The sequence below is a fragment of the Rhinolophus hipposideros genome (assembly GCF_964194185.1).
Source record: "Rhinolophus hipposideros genome assembly, chromosome: 8".
Classification (NCBI taxonomy): Eukaryota; Metazoa; Chordata; class Mammalia; order Chiroptera; family Rhinolophidae; genus Rhinolophus; species Rhinolophus hipposideros.
This window is the reverse complement of record NC_138054.1, coordinates 39,278,156-39,295,954: the sequence shown is the minus strand read 5'-3', so window position 1 is coordinate 39,295,954 and position 17,799 is coordinate 39,278,156. Positions and strand designations below refer to the sequence as shown.

Here is a 17,799-nt window from a genome sequence, read left to right as displayed (position 1 = left end):
AGATATAGATAGATGTAGATAGATGATAGAGATATAGATAGAGATAGACATAGACATAGAGATAGAGATAGAGATAGAGATAGAGATAGAGATAGAGATAGAGATAGAGATAGATAACATGCTCCTCTTTTTAACCTGAACAATATCTAGTATCCATTGGATGTCATGTTCATGTTCTTCTCAATTTCCTCGACTCTATAATGGGAAATAAAAACAAATTTTCAAAGAATTTATTTTGAGAATTTATTATGGCATACTGTAATAAAGTTCTGGGTAGGATGACTGACCCGTAATAGGTGTTCAATCATGTTTATATCAATAAATATAATACACTATACTTTCACATCTCTGTCGCACTGCTGCTTCCCTTCCTCTCCAATCCTCCCATGTGGCACAAACAGGAATGAAGTCCTTTTTTTTTTTTAAGTTGGCAAATGTCAAGATTCATTTTAACACAGAAAGGACTTCTTTTTCAAGGCATTCCCTCAGCCTTCAAAATAGTGTATGCATTGACTCGAGTTGATCATACACTGAGGTTGAAGTTCACCCTGATTAGAATTCTAAAATTATCTTACCCAGCACAGTGCCTTACATAGAATAGGTATTAAGTAAAAATCACTTGGTTATTTAGTAGATGTCACCAAATTATTAACTGTGGGGACAGAGTTCCAGAGAGCAGTTTCCAGGCTCTCGGCCTCACGTGGGATGGTGCGGGCTCGGGTAGTAGAAGGCCATCCGCTGTGACTAGTTGGTCATCAGCTGTTACCGGTTAGCCATTAGTGATATAACTGCTGTGGCTACATTGTTGGGTTGGTTGGCAGAGAAACAGACAGCAGATTGCAGCTCCTGCTTCCTGTATCTCCAACCCAGCCACCAACGCAAATACGTGCAGTGGTAAGACTCCCTTATCCATGGATCCGTTGTTGTTCTTTTTTGGCCTCACCATATCCTGCATTCTTGTGTGGGGAGCTGGACCAGAGACCCTGTATGACATAACTTTCCGCAAGCTAAGTGTTTATAACCAGATATACAGGTGTAGAGTTACTATACTTTTGCAAAGGGAGAAAATACCCAACAAAAAAACAATATTTTAGACTTCAAATAAAAAGAAGTGTTTGACATTTGTGGGCTTTCTTTTTAACAGGGACATAGTTGTCCTGACAGAGTGGCTATATACTATTTGTAGTGATCTTAGTTTACAAACACAGCCCAAGCCCAACCAAGTATTTGGCTTGATGAAGTTTTGAGTGTACAAGAGAAAAAGATGAAGATGTCAAGTTTGTTTGTAATGAAAAAAAAAATGAATAAAACAAAAAATAGGGACAAGTCAACTAAAAAGAATTCAGAATAAAGGGAGAGCTTGATAAAGTGGAACCTGATAAATTTTTCCAAAGGTCTTAGAAAATCCAGGGCCTAACCCATAAAGAAACTGCTCACTGAGATAGAACTGAACAAGTGGAGACATATGGAATAAAATTTCAAGCAAGTGCTCTAAATCAAATACTATAAATGAATTCAAGAAACGGCAGTACCTTTTAACAAAGAAAGTTGAGATCACTAAGATGCAGTGATAAAGCTAATAAAAGGAGCTGAGATAAGCAGATAAGAGCAGCTCTTGGGTCAAACCGTCCATTGGTGACAAGGTATTTCTTTCTATCATAGCTTACTGTAGTTTGCAGGTGCCTTCAAATGTATAAATGAGTCCCTTGAGCCTTAGCAAGCACTTTGTGTTACCTGAAGCTTCAATTATGATAAAGAATGTTTCCCTCATCCAGCTCTGAACTCCTATTATAATCTAAGGATGGTTCCTGCATCAAAGTGGTAAATAGAGCAGTCACCATATGCAGCCATATCTCCTGTTACATCATTCAGGAAGTCAGCTAGGCAGGACTGTGACCAAGAGGTAGGGGGACATGTGGAAGTGTCCTAAGACTCTGGCCATGGTGACAACATGACCAAGTGAATAGTATAAAAGAAAGGTACACTTTAAAAATCACTGTCTACCCCCAACGCCATTGCATTCATAACACTCAGCCCAATAACATATTTGTTACTTAAACAAGAGGCTGTTGTTCCAGTGTTTGCCCTCAAGTTGTTAGTCAGCTGCTGACCTCATAATCTGCACAGCTGTGATATCCTGATACGTTGTCATGAAACAGATTGTGATGTCTCAATTGATCACTTTCAGAGGTTGCAATTGTCAAGTGAAACCAGTATGCTGATTCTTATTAGTTAAATTAAGCCTTGTTACAGCAGAACCAGCTAATTCACTCTAATGACTGGGAAATACAATGCAAATTGCTGCATTGTGTAGATTAGAGTGCATCTAAGGCTTTTTAAAAATAGATGTTTCTTTTTTTTTTTTGATTTTTAAAAATTGGTGGAGTCTGTCCCTCTCCCCCCCAAAAAATGCTTTTATTATACAGTGAAGCAACTTCTTGGAACAGTAAATTGAATGTAACTTCCCCACACCATATGCATCTTGGTGATAAGTTGGAGTGTGCCATATGACACACACAATTTAAATCGGGCATTGATTTGCATGACTCTAAGTGAGTTTGGAAGACTCAGCTCAGTGTAATGGATGTCAGGCCCTGCTGCAAATCGCCTCATAGAAAGAATATTGTGTTCCTCCTTATCACCCCAAAAGACTGTAAGCACCTAGATGCTTGAGGAAAAGTCTTACATGAATGGCTGATCCCAAGAGGCATCTCCTTGTGTCTCCATTGGCCATTGGTGAATCTTTACTATGGCATCAACCTTCAGACCCCATTTTTAAGTGCCCTAATACACTCAGCTACCTTGATTGAACTTATTGTAACCTCGTGCCTGGACCATCTGCTGTCTACCTTAGTTCAGAAATCTTACTGTGGCAGGAATGATGGACAGTCCCTTGGAATGCTGTTTTAAGATACCTCAAAAATGGACCATTGTGGGACCTCCAAGTCAAGTTTTTACAAAACTCTTAATTTTGACATCTCAAATAAATAGAGGCTTTTGTCTAGCATATTTTATTGGTGCTCAATGAAAACTAAATCAAAGAAGTAAGGTTCAATTAATGCATAACTCTTAGCATACAAAATACAGTGGGAAGTACAAGTTTATCAAAGCAGTTTTTTATAATAGAAAAAAATCAGATAATAACTGATGCCAATCAGTAGGAAAATAGGTACATTATGATATACCTGTATAATGGAATGTTGTGCAGGTATTACAAATATCTCTAAGGACTATTTACTGACATGGGAAAGCTTAATGATGTGAAATTAAATGAAAAATAATGGTTGCCAAATTATATAAATGGTATTTCTCAACCTGTCTATAATAATATATCTAGAAGTAGGAAAATACAGTAAAATATTGTAGTAGTTTTTGAGTGGAGGAAATATGAAGTGTCTTTATTCTATTATCTATTCTTTTTTTTAACTTTTCCATAATAAACCCTTATTATTTTAACAATCGGGAAAAACAGTTTTTAAAAGCAGTTTGAGTAGTTTTGTTATAACATTTGCTGCAGGAGTCTCTGTTCAAGGCAATTCACATCTAACAGGTCTGGGAATGAGGTCCTGTCTTCCTGTGCTGATTCTGCTCCTCCTGAAGCTTTCTCTTTCTCAGTTAAAGATAGCTCCTGTCTTCCAGTTGCTTAGATGAGAATTGGAAGTTACCTTAACTCTTTCTCTCCCATCCACATTCCATCTACTTACTGGTCAACCCAGTGTGTAAACTCTTCCTTCCAATATATCCAACATGTGATCTGCTTCTTGCTACCTCCTCTGCTACTCCAGCTCATCCAAGCCACCAAGCTCTTGCTGAAACTGACAGTAGCAAGCTCTCTCAGTTCCCATCCTTGTCTGCTTTGTGTTGGTTTCCCACAGAGCAGCCAAAGCTGGTTAAAATAGAACTCTGATCAGTCACTCCTTTGCCCAGAGACCTCCAATGGCTCCTAAATAAAAGACCTCATGTGATGTCTCCCCGTCATCTCTCTGGCTCCAGTACCTACTCGCCTACCTCAGTGCTCTGCCAGACCACATTGCTCTCTCTGTTGTTCCTCTCCTACCTTGGGGTGTTGGCGTTGGCTTTTGCTTTTGCTTTGTAGGAGTATTTTTCCACTAAATATCTCCTTAGTCAGCCCTCTTCATTCAGGTCTTTCCTCAAATATCACCCCCCCACCCCCCACCCGTCAGCCAGGCCTTTTCTGTTCACTCCAATGCGCGCACACATACACATACACACACACCCACCACACACTAACCCTCTTTCTTGCTTTAATTTTCTCTAGTTAGCACTTATCTTCATCTAACATATTATATATTATGTGGATTTGTTCATTGCGTATCTCTGCCAAGTTAAATATAAGCTCTATGAGAGCAGGGATATTTGTTTAAAATTTTCACAGCTGAATCCCCAACCCCTAGAGCAGTGCCTGACACACAGTAGTTGCTCAATGACTACACTGAATCCTGACCATTGATAGGAAAGATTATCTCTTACAGTTGTGTGATAATTATCCTGGTGACTGTTCTGAGGCACTTTGCCTATCAATTTACCCACCTAGATTGAACCTATAGGCATGTTGATGTGGTTCTTCTGGATTGCTTTTCTCTTTTTATCTAAATTAATTCTAGATGAATTGGAAATGCCCATTTCTTCCTTAATATTAAGTTCAGTGTCTAAGCTCCTAATGAACTACTTTGATTCAATTGCTTTCATTTTCTAACTTAACCACTATATATTTATTTCCTAAAATATTCTAGGGACTTCTGCAGAAGAAGACAGACATTGACTCCACTCTTACAGAGTTTACTGTCTAGTAGACAGACAAAATTAAACAGTAAATGAAAGTGTGACATTAATATCCAGTGTGAGAAGGGCCACTGACCAATACACACAATAAAAATTCAGGATCAAATATCAGAGGCAAAATGGAGACTCCATTGAACAGAGATGAGAAAGATGCACATTGCTTTTCAACAAAGCACATTGCTTTTGTTTTAATCTCTGTTTTAAAAGACAGGGTGACTTTTCTTCATGTGGGAGGGAATGGGCAAAGGGGATTTATACAGCGTCGGAGGAGAGAATCAGGGAACAACGGAAAGAGCAGTGAATTTAGAGTGAGAAGGTCTAGATTTGCATCTACCACTGCAACTTGAACCTATGACCCGCAAGTCCTAAAGGCTGGTGCTTGACTTCTTTGAGTCTGTGTTGCCTCACTGGTTAAAAACAGGGTAGCTCTAGAGACCTCTATATACATGTAAGGCCAGCCAACATGAGGGGACGCAAAGGAAGTTTTTAAGGTCTTTGTAATATTTTGTGCTAGCCTGATACTTGTCGTAAGTAGTTCTGGGTTCTGAACATCTTTTTCAGAACTTTGTTATTTGCTGAATTTTTCATATTTTTATCAAGTGCTACATTACCACCCATACACATAAGTAAAACACAGAATTGATGCCTGGATATATTCTTTTTGCCTCCCACCTCCCCTTTCTTAGAAATCATCCATATTAAAGGAGTCAAATCTTTTCGATTTTCCTTATTTATTCGAAGTTACGATTTTGAATGAAAAGTCATTTAAAGTGAAAAACAAATGACTAGTTTCCTGTTTAATTTTAAAACAACACAAGGGGATAGAAATTAAAATTATTTCTTAACAATCTGTATTCACTTTTTAAATGAAAGCATGCCCCTAGCTTGATAACCTGTGGCAACCACTGCGGTATTAGGAGATAATAAATATATATATATTTAATAAATATTAAATAATATTTTATTATAAATAATAAATATATACATATGTATATATTTAGGAAATGTAAATATATATATATATATATATATATATATATATATATATATATATATATATATATATATTTCCACATTTCCCACTTATACATACCTATCTGAACTTTCTGTTTCCCTAGAGAAACTTATTTGGATAAATGGAGCTTACTAATTTACATATTTCTCTCCCCCGCCTTGTTTCTGTTTTTCAGCCTTTGCAACTCGACTGTGACCTTTGTGCCATAGTGTCAAACTCAGGTCAGATGGTTGGCCAGAAGGTTGGGAATGAGATAGATCAGTCCTCCTGCATTTGGAGAATGAACAATGCCCCCACGAAGGGATACGAAGAAGATGTTGGCCACATGACAATGATTCGAGTTGTGTCCCATACCAGCGTTCCTCTTTTGCTGAAAAACCCTGATTATTTTTTCAAGGAGGCAAACACTACTATTTATGTTATTTGGGGCCCTTTCCGCAATATGAGGAAAGATGGCAATGGCATCGTGTACAACATGTTGAAAAAGACGGTTGACATCTATCCGAATGCCCAAATTTATGTCACTACAGAGAAGCGCATGAGTTACTGTGATGGAGTTTTTAAGAAGGAAACCGGGAAAGACAGGTGAGTCTTCTGAGAATCACCCTTATTGTCCTTTATGCTAAATCTTTGCCGAGTCTTTTTGTCAGCTATCAAATGAACAGTTATTTTTCAAACTGATTGTTACATGTTCTTGACTATTATAATTATTTGATGAGCCAGCAGTTAGCCCCATTTATTCCACCTACATTACCTTCCTTTCTCTCCATTTTGATTGGCTTGAGGCTCCAAGAAACACTGGAAGCTTCCCCAGAATAGCTTTAGATTTGTTCTTATTTAGTTTAATTTGCTATTGATTAAATTGGATTTTAGCCCAAAGAGGAAGTTTGTATATTTCTATATCAAAATAAAAATGTTAAGGAACATTAGGACCTAAATGCCTTTAGAAGTTATGGCAAAAATTTACCTGAGACCACAAAACACAACAGGCTATTGATTCTCTAATTATGTTACATAGCTTCTTGCATGCAAATAGATCCTATGATCATGAACACCAATAACCTGGTATCTAACATGTTAAGCAGAATACCACATTGAAATCGTGTGTTACTTAAAACCACTAACAGTGGATTCATGAAGAGAAATATGGTATAAATACCATTCACTAAGTTATCCAAAAATCTGTTTCCATTTTTCATTGCATCCATTTTTTCTGCAGCGTTCTATAAACTACCCTTTTCACTTCCTTTTCTTGGGGCCGCTTGCTTCATTCTTTTCCTATTCCTTACTTCTCCTACTTCGTCTTCATTTCCCTCATCTCCCATATAACTCTATTGCCTGCCATTTTTTCTCCCTCTTTAGAAAGCGAACCAGTATATGAGAGAGAAGTGGAATTATCAATCAGCACATAGTTCATATATCTAATTCTATTAAAGAACTGCTAAAAGAAAATATTAAAAGTAGTTGCTAAATTTTTAAACTATCAGTGAATTTTGCTTATTCATGTTATCATGGGTAAATTGAGCATTGGCTATAATTCCAATATTAACATTATTATTCCTCAAAATGTCTATCTTTCAGTCTTCAATATTATCAAATCTAAACTTTTAATTATATTAGGGTATGTACTTATAGGGGAAAAGTTTCTGATATTTCTGGGCATAATTTTAATGATGATTATTTTAAAATCGTATCTCCTATTGGCAAGGTGGGTTGAATTTAGTGTTTTCTACTTCTGAGCACCAAAAATGTACAGCATCTAGTGAAATACAACAAAAGGCAAGATATAAATACCCATAATACTGTCTCCTGTTACTGTTAGAGTTACCAAGAAGAATCTCAATGGTTAGATTTGAGTCAGTGTACCACAAGCTGTCCAAAGAGATAGGCAGTAGAGATGAAAGGAATAGGTATATGCTTCAGAGAAATGCTCTCACATGAAGCCCCATTCTATATAAATATGATCATCCTCAAGGGGCTTTGGAAATTTCTGGTCTCTCACTAGCTCAGAGTAATGCAATTAATTAGATATATTTGGTTTTTCATTCGTCACAGTTAGCCCTTGGGGTATCCCCCAGTCATACTATAAGCCCTAGAACCATTTTAGGATATCAGAGAAGAGCTTATCATGCCATATGTTTCTACATGTTTATATCATGTTGGCTTTTTGTGTGAGCTTCAGTGAGACAGCCTTATTACACATGTGTGGATTGTGTAACAAAAACTCAGAGAGAATAGCTTTAGAAGATACATTTCCCTACTGGCTGTGATGAGGAAAGCTTTTTAAATGCTGTGGGGAAACGCTTACTTTGTAAAATTAATTTGCAGGTATTATTCAATTGGTAGAGTTACCAAAATAGATGTATAGAGAAAAAAGTCAGAATAATTTTTTGGTGCATTCTTGCTGTTTTCTTCAGTGAGTCTAATCCTGTTTTGTTGCTTCACTGAGTATTGCAACCAGACCAAAGAGGACAATTATGCTTGTGTTTAAGAAATGATCAGAATAGATGGTTTTGGTAAAATCTAGTTGGATGACAAAGGTTAACCAAAACGACCTCAAAACTGCTATCTCTACTATGATTTAAATCTATATCCCAACTTTAGTTGTGCAGATATTATTGTTTAAGGATTTCGCATAGTGACCCGATGTTCACTGCCAAATTTCAAGCAAGGATATTTTTAAACTTTTTATGAAGGAAAATGCCAAACATAAAATAGAGCGATTAATGGTGTAATAAGTCTTTGCATACCAACTGCTCAGATTGAATGACTGTTAACTCGTGGCCAATCTTGTTTCATCTATACCCCTACACACTTTTTCCCTGTCCAAGGATTTTCTTAAATCAAATGCCAGACTTTATATTTTTTCATTCATAAATATTTTAGCATGTATCTCTAAAAGATAAACATTCTTAAAAATAAACACCAATAAACTTTTATTTAAAAAAAGAACAATGCAATTGTCCTACATAAAAGTCAGCAATACTTCCATAATAACATTATATATTTAGTCTGTTTTCAAATTTCTCCAATAATCTCATCAACATTTTTAATAGTTAATTTGAATCAGTATTACCATTAAGGTCCATACATGTTTTTCAAGTAAGAATTAGCATGAGGTCTATACATTACAATGAATTGATATGTCACCTATATTTCTTGTAACCTCTAGTTTCTTCTATCCCTCTATCTCACTCGATAATTAGGAAAAAAAAAATCTAGTCATTTTCCCTATAGAGCTTTCTTCAATCTAGATTTTGCTCATGCCGTGATATTTCTTCTACATTGATATTTCTCATTTCTATATTGAGGCTTTATTGGGTTCAGGTTGTTTGTTTGCTTGTGGTTTTTTTTTTTTTTTTTTTTTTTTTTTACCAAGACCATGAAGTGGTACCTCTATCAGGAGGAATACTGGAATACTGTCTAATTTTCTCTTTTTATATGGTAGCAGTGTTAATGATCATTGTCTAGATCTAATAATTCATTGGATGTTACGAAATGGTGATATTTCATCATTTCTTTTTCATTTGTTTGCTGATATACTTTATAAAGATAAACTTGCCCTCCTTAACCACTGGGTAACCATGAAATAGAGAGTACTGATCCTTTCTCTTTATCAGTTTTAACACATTGGTTCTCTAGCATCATCCAAAAGTGACCAGTAAGTTCATTATGATCAATATTTACCTACTGATTTGTATACTTAAACATATTTGAAATATTTCAGTTCGTTAAAATTATATTTCATATGTTCTGGGTAGCTTCTTTGCTTCCTGGTAGTGTATGATGTTGAAAGCTCTTGTACATAATGTGATGCAAACCTGTATTCATACATTTTTCCAAAGAACTTAGGGTCTTTTAGTATTTAGGAGAGTAGAACTTGGTACTACAGGGACTCATTGCTACTGGGTTGGTCTTTGTTTCTTAGTCTTTTCATTGGGAAACAAAGAACATATACTGTATGTTCTTTATATACTGTTCTGTTCTTTATATACTTTATATACTTTGTTCTTTACATACATGTGCTGTATATATTGTTTAAAGATAAAATCATTGTGAGTTCAAACTGAAACTAGGGCTACCAGGTTTTTATTTTGTCCCCATAAATCTTACATCTGGTTATTATTTCTGCAATGTTGACAATCATAGGTCCTAGAGACACCAGTGTAATTACTCATCTGCTTTATCCCACAGCCTACATACAACAATCTTAGAATAAGAATAACAGCATAACCAGCAATATTATTACTGTAAATATTTTAAGATGGTTTTGCATCAGACACGACATCTTAATGGCAAGTGTTCATGTGAGTTCATGCTCACAAAGTGTGTGTTAGTTATATCCTAACAAAAGTTGTAAATATTTTTCTCCTAAGTAAATAAGTTAAATGGTACATACATCATTGCAGGCTTGAGGGAGGAAGGCAATAGGGATGTCCATTTAATTTAACATTTGTTGTAAAGCTATTTTGATTTGCCTGAATTTCCAGTAAGTTTTTAGCAAGTGCTCATTTTCTTCAAGTTTTTAATGGAGAGGTTATGTCACCATTATGATGCATAATTTATAGAATTTTTAAAAAAGTGTATCCTTAGTAGTTAAAGTGATTCATGATAGGTAAATGATTAAATTGAGTTTCTCAAAGAAAAATTTGCCTCTCAGCTTGCTTTCTCAAATTGTCATGTCCTTTCTTAAAAAACATAAGCCCCGCCCCTGTTTAAGTTGGGTGTTTTAATTTTTCCAGTGGTTTTTATTTTTGTCTTAAGGGACAAAACGGGAAAGAGTAAAAGAAATATTTGTACTGTTAAATTTCTTAGAGTGAGTTTAGACCAACTCTTAAGCATATTGGAATACTGTTTCAATCCAAATGAAATTTAATTTGCTTTCTTATCTGTTACTGACTAAAATTATTTGGCTAGTTAATTAGAAAGGGTTACCTTATTGGAAAGGCTGGGAGAACAGAATGACAAGGCTGCTGGTCCTTTCTTTCTTGATCTTCTGGGGCCCAGTTTTCTTTGGAATTCTACGTCCTTTACACAGTTCACTTTTATATTTTCACTTACCAAACATTTTTTTTCTGGGAAACAACAACTTTGAACAAACCAGCAACCTTTGTAATTTAAAGTTTTGTATTCAAAATCTGGGACAAAATGGAACTCTTTTTCCCCTGTGAATGATTGGTATGCATAAATAATATTAGCCTGCTGACATTTACACATTTGCATTAATGCATCTTAAGACTGAAATACCCTAGAGATGCTATAGGGCTGACAGTATTATATGGAGCCACAGTCAACATTTAAAGAATGTGATGATGTGTCTGGCCATGTACAGATGCAAAACAAATGTTAACTTTCCCGGAGAAGCAGCAGAGAGCCAGTGTGAGATATTCTGCTCACCTGTGGGAAGGTAGGCAGTTGCAGTTTGCATCCCGCTTTAGAAATACGTTGGCAAATGTATGCACATTATTTAATTAAGTAATAATTGAGAAAGCTATAGTTCCCATTAAAAGTGCAAAGCTAATTCAGGCCTGATAAAGGGCCCTGAGCTGCCCTAAATAGGTCTTAATTAGCTGGCACCAATGTGGCTCTGCCTTCAGGGTTGGAGGAAATTAATGAAAGCTAGCAGCAAATAAATAGATCAATGTTTCAAGATGTTTTTACCTCAGTTGCAGAAGATGAGAAGGGAGAGAGCTGCTTTTGAGGATCATTAAGGAAAAAAGATACACAAAAGTCACTTTCAGAAAACATTATCAAAATGGGAAACTTATAAATATGAAGATGGTTACCTGGCTGATCTTGCCTGCATGCTCCATCCATTCTCACTGCATCGTAAGGGGAGAAAAGGAAATCACTGATGTGTCCTGTCCGACTGCCTTCTGCTGGAGACAGTGCTGTCATCTGGTGAGGGGTCTAAATGCAGCCCAGGTTTGGCTATGCTAACTTGGCGATTTTGAGTTTCTTGTGCTATTGTGTGATCAAATTTAGGGATTAAATTAGCTCACATACCTTAAGTTGGCAAACCTTTGGTAGTTCCTAGGTAGAAGGGAAGATGTTTCAAGCCTCTCCCCTGAGACTTTGGGAACTCTCTATGGCCCCTGTGTTGGGGACATGGCTGGCAAGCTGTCTTAACCAATTCAGTGCAGCAAGGGAGAGGACACGACAGAAAAACTGGGCTGGTCTGAGTCAACCACAAGGCACAGAAACTTGCTAAGTTCACCCAAAGAAATTTTATTACTCTACTTGGACTCTGAAAACAAAGATGTCTAGTTCTTTCTAACTCAGAACAATAGGTACTAACCTCAGGAAAACCTGGACCAAGAGAAAATAGGCAAAGTACACAGTTTCTTGGATTGAAAAACAGGACACAGTATTAAAAACAGCATTTCTTTTTAAAGGACCATTCTTTGCAAACATAGCATCTCAGCTCTTTTTCAAGAGCAACGTTGACACACCTCTGTTAAAATGAATGAAAGTTCCCACTTAGTTGATCTATTTGGCAGAAACAATAAGTCCACACAGCAGTCATAGGCAGACCCATAGGACTCCTGAGTTAAAAAGTGTAATAAGACATCCAGGGCTGTGTGAAAAACGCTAACAAGCATTGAGAAACAGGGGACTTTCTTTTTCCCATTATTCATGATGGCATCCAGTGACCTACCTACATTAGGCCTCCTCTATAATACCCATGTGCTAGAAATTAGAAATTCAGTAAAAAAGAGGGAAGAATCTATTTTAATAATGGGAGGATGGCAAGGACATTTGTAATTTCTTTCTTTTTTCCTTAATTCTTGTATGCCTTGACATCTAAGAAAGCATTGGTTGTTCTGAGACTTTTCATCGTATCCTATATCTTTCTTTTTATACTACAGCAGTTTTCAGACTTTAATGTGCATACTGCAACCTGATACAATTGATTTGGGGTGGAGCCTGAGACTTTGCATTTTTGAACAAGTTCCAAGTTCAGGAAAATGCTGTTAAATCTACAGATGACACTTTGAATTGCTCTATTTTGAATGAAGGGACAGGCAATATTTCACTGTTTCTTGCACCAGAGAATTACATCAGTAAAGAATAGATATTTCCCAAATAGTCTTGGTAATCTGCTTGTAGTTGAGTCCCAATCTTGTAACTATGCCTTGTTCACGGCCACTTAAGGATAGGGTCCAGAAGTCCTTAAGAATTCAACAAAGGACTTATTGATCTGGCCTTATTGTGTTTATTTGTTCATCTCTCTCATTGAATAATACACTTCTTAAAGACAGGGACTGTGGCCATATCCATTTTATTGTCAGACCTAACATAGTGGTGGTTTGCCAACAATACACCAAACAAATGTGTTTTTCACACTTTACTTCTTTCAGCTAAATGGCCTATAGATATTTCAGATTTCCTTGAAATGACCTCAGCAATGAGTCATTTTCTTTCTTCTATCAGGACTACTACTGCTGGTCTAGTTTGGCCCTTTGCCTGCCACGTAGGTGACTACTAATAGAGCCCTGTCTTTGTGCCTTTGCAGAGATTGCTCCCTCGGCCTGAAATGCACTTCTTCCCATCACCATGCACACAAATGCATCCTTTATGACCAAATCAAATGTTACCTCTTCCATGAACCTTTTGTAATATCTCTAATTAGAACTCATATTTCCTTCTCTGAAAATCCATAATGTTTGGACTTTTTTTTTTTAATAGAAATCAGTACTCTCTACCATGCCTTATTGCCATCTATGTCTAATTTCTTCAGGAGTCCATAAATTCTTTGAGGCAATACCAGCTCTTACATATTTGTTTCCCCAGAACCTAATATTAGGTTGATGTAAAAGTAATTGCGGTTTTTGCAATTATTTTTAACCTTTTAAACTGCAATTACTTTTGCATCAGCCTAATAAAACATTTGACCCTATTAGGTATTCAGAAAACACTTGATGGATGAATGAGTAAATAAATGAGTAAATGAGTAAAGTAAATAATACCTAAAGATGTTTGTTTGTTTGTTTGTTTGTTTGAAGTCTATAAGTCCCTTTGCCATTCATTGAAATACTTGTGAATTTCAGAACAGTTTTCTTTAGCACTAGGGGTCACAGTAACACCAAATGAGGCAAGTTCTAGGATTGGGTTTTGATGGAAAAGTTTCCACAGTTCCACTCAGAGAGATCACCTCTCGCTCTAACTTACCGAAAGGTTGGCAAATCTATTACCTTCTGTAGGGATTTTATGACTGGGCACTGGGTTTTTAATGTCACTGACAGAGCCATTCCTCAAATACAGGTTTCCATTTTAGTTTCACTTCAGTGGCAAATCAGGTTCTAAGACTTCACTCACAATTCTTTTAGCTGTCAGTCACCTAGGGAAAAAAACAAACCTGAGCACCCAAATCCAAGGTTATACTCTTGAGCCTTAAGAAGCAAATGCAGCAACCACCACAGAAGGCAGGAAACAAGATCCAACTAAAGGAGACCTGGTTATTCCCAACTCTGTCTTCTAACTGTCTCCCAGAAAACACTTCTTTGTTAACAAAGAAAGAGACTTTCCTTAGTGAAAATACTTTTCTGTAACTTCATAATGGACATAAAGAAAAGAAAAAAGTGGTAGTAGTATCTTCTAACACACTACATACAGTGTATATACATTACATGCATACTACATCAGTGGTTGATGAACTTGTACATAGACTTCAAGGAAAATTAATGAAAGTCTTTTGATATCATTCAGATTATGTCACTCTTCTACTCAAAACACTTGTTTCCCTTAAAGTAAAAGCATGAGTTTTTACAATGACTTATAATGACACCCAGAGTGACCCAGAGTGATCTGGCCCTCTGTTTCCTCTCTGACCTTCATTATTAAATTTCCCTCAAGCTCAATCTGCTCCAGACACACAGACTTCCTAGTTGTATCTCTCACACTCTGGAAATGCTCTCTCCTTCAGGCCTTTACTTTACTTTCTGCTGGATGACATTTCCTCCCCATATGTCACATGATCCACTCCATCATCTCCTTCAAACCTTTGCTCATTTGTCATCCACTCAATGAGCCTACCGTGATATTACCTAATACTGAAACCCACTTCCCATAACCAGCATTCCCAATTGTCCTTACCTTGTTCTATTGTTCTATTTTCCCACCCTAGCATTGTTTACCTTCTGACATTCTGTATAATATGCTTATTGATTTTATCATTTGTTATTTTTTGTCTATCTCCTCCACAAGGATATAAGTCCTTAAGGGCAGGGTTCATTGTCAGTTTTTGTCACTGATATACATAGTGTGTGGCATATAGTAGATATTTAATATTTGCTGAATTAATGACCAAGAGATGGAAAAAAATTAAACAAAGGATTCGGGCAAAGCTGCAAAACTTGTCTCAGGGGATCCACCAAAATGGCTTAAAAAGAAGAATATACATGTGTTCAGAAACCATGCAGTTAAGGTAGGATTTTAAGCAACTTGTTCTGCTGTTGTTCTACAAAAGGATACTAGCACGACAGCACTCTTATTCAAAGAGATCATCAGGTCACTCAAGGAACTGGTCTGACTGATTTTTATTCATTAGCACACAGACCAATTGTTTAAACAGACTTGGCCAAATTGGCTAATTTCTTTGCTATCCAGCAGAAACAGCAAAAATCTCTGACTCTTAGATGGTTTGGTAGAGCAGTGGTTCCCAAGTATGAGCCCACATCAGAATCACCTGGAGGGTTGTTTAAAGCACAACTTGCTGGGCCCATTCCCAGAGTTTCTGCATTGGTGCTGGGTCTAGGCCCTAGAGACTGCATTTCTAACTAATTCCCAGGTAATGCTGTTACTGCTGGTCCTGGAACTACGCTTTGAGAACCACTGTGGTAGAGAAAGATTTGAACGTATCAGGAAACACATTTAATTGTTTTGAAAACATTTGGCCTTATAATCTTTATACGATGGGTGTAGTGTTATGTGAACATCTAAAATTATTTTTATTATGATTATTTTTTAATGATGAAGAATCTTTTAACCTCCTACAAAAATCCTACTCTAGTTCTGTCATTTTATTCTTCACTTTCTTAAGACCTTGCTCCTTTATAACCATGCCAGATGGTGCTGCTCATTAGCTTGTGAGAAAGTGATGCTTTATCATTCTAGAAAGAGAGACAAATCATTCTGTTCTCTGACTATGAGTCAAGAATCAACATTTGGGTGTATGTTCAACCTACTATTTGCTTTACAATTTTGCTCATTAGGTATTTATTACCCTGACAATATATGAGTTAGTCATTATCCCTCTGTCATGTGTTTCTTTCAAATTATATTCATTTAAAGTTCATATTGGCACTGTTTGACAATTGCCATCATCACACCATTACCTCCACTAATATGTAATTTCTTTTTTGCCTGAATTATCTTGGTGAGGTGGTTATCTAAGAAATATATGCATAAAATTAAGACACTGGATAATACTGCATTCTCTGAATCACCATATTCCCAATGCATAACTGGGGCAGTTGGTATTGCTGATTTGTGAAAAACAATAAAACTTTGGGATAAAAAGTAACATTATGACCAAAGTCATCACATTCTTTTTCATTCATTTTATGTTTTCCTTATGAAGAAAGCAGAATGAGGAAAGCATATAATTTAATGAATGGTGTAAACAAAACAAAACAAAACAAAACAAAACAAAACCTGAAATAATGAGATACCGGCAAGGTGATGGGGAAACTTTTCCCATGTGAAGTGAAGAATGGGTTAGAATTCAGGATATGGGAAAAAATAATAATAATTAACATACTGAAGATATTCAAGTCTTGGAGCAAAAACACATTTTTAAACATTTATAGTTTTCACTAAAAGCGTAATTGAAGTTAGTGCTAGATAATTCATGCAAAGGTACTATTACAGGCATATATGTAACAGTTCTCTTGATGTGAATAGTTCATTTATTCTTCCCAAGAATGCTTCTCTACACAGCTGCAATATTAAACACGTCCAGTTTTCTTGATTTTTTGTTGATCGAAATGTGGGAAAAAGAGAAAGGGATCTAGTAGGAGGCTTCTGGGAGAGGTTGTCAATCTGTCTTAATTCTCCTGGTTGATAGTAGGTCTTTGACCATTAGATCTTTATTAACCGAGATGTTAATATCCTTGTGATGAAATGAGTATCCCACAGCATAGTTGTTTCATTGTGGAGGCATAAAAGCTTTGATGATAAATGCAAGCAAAGAACGGTTGCTCTTTCAAGGTGACTTCCCCGTATACATTCTGGATTTCTAATATGTTGTATAGTCCTAACCTGTTAGTCCCATAACAAATACAGTTGGGTTTACTTAGGAGTGCATTTAATTTTCTTCCATCCATGGAGCAAATTTCACTTGTGTTTCATGGTGATCATAATTAATTTGCCCTTTATCTTTTTTTTATCTTTACTTCACTCATAACTCATCTGATAGCTCACCATTCCAAAGAGTGAACCATTGGCAACTCTGTCACCTGGAAAGAATTACATAAAATATGCTAAAAACAGGAATGACTGCTTAACTGGTTCATCATATTTTACTTAGCAGGTGGATTCTTGGTGGGCAGAGAACATGTTTCTGGTGTTTTTGCTGCCAAGCACATTGTGGGTGTTCAGTAAATATTAAATAATAATAATAATTTTCTAACTAAGATGAAGATTTTTTCTATATTAAGCAGATGGTACTCAGTAGGAGCAGCCCATTATTTATAAGTATGACACAAGGTGCTGACAATTGCCTGGGAGACATGGCTCTCACTTCAGGTGCTGATTATATGTTAAAGTGAGCTTTTTTGACAAACAGCTTGATGAATATTAGTTAAAGTTTGCCATAAAAACTGTGACTAGGGATGGACTTTGTGCATATATGTCTGTAGTTCTGCTGTTTGATTTTTAATATTGGCTTCAACTATAAAAGTATTCCTTGCTATTTGCTTCAAGGCAAATTTTGGCAAATCTATGTATATCTGATTTTATCCCACAGGCTCCCCATTTGA

General features: G+C 36.3%; 1 protein-coding gene across 1 annotated transcript in view; it reads left to right on the top strand.

Moving 5' to 3' along the window:
• ST6GALNAC3 (ST6 N-acetylgalactosaminide alpha-2,6-sialyltransferase 3) overlaps positions 1 to 17,799 on the top strand; it is a 510,975-nt gene that overhangs the window by 310,811 nt on the left and 182,365 nt on the right. The window contains exon 3 of the mRNA XM_081056358.1: positions 5,994 to 6,403. Within this exon, the coding sequence (XP_080912484.1) occupies positions 5,994 to 6,403 (410 nt within the window). The remainder of the gene's footprint in view (positions 1 to 5,993; positions 6,404 to 17,799) is intronic.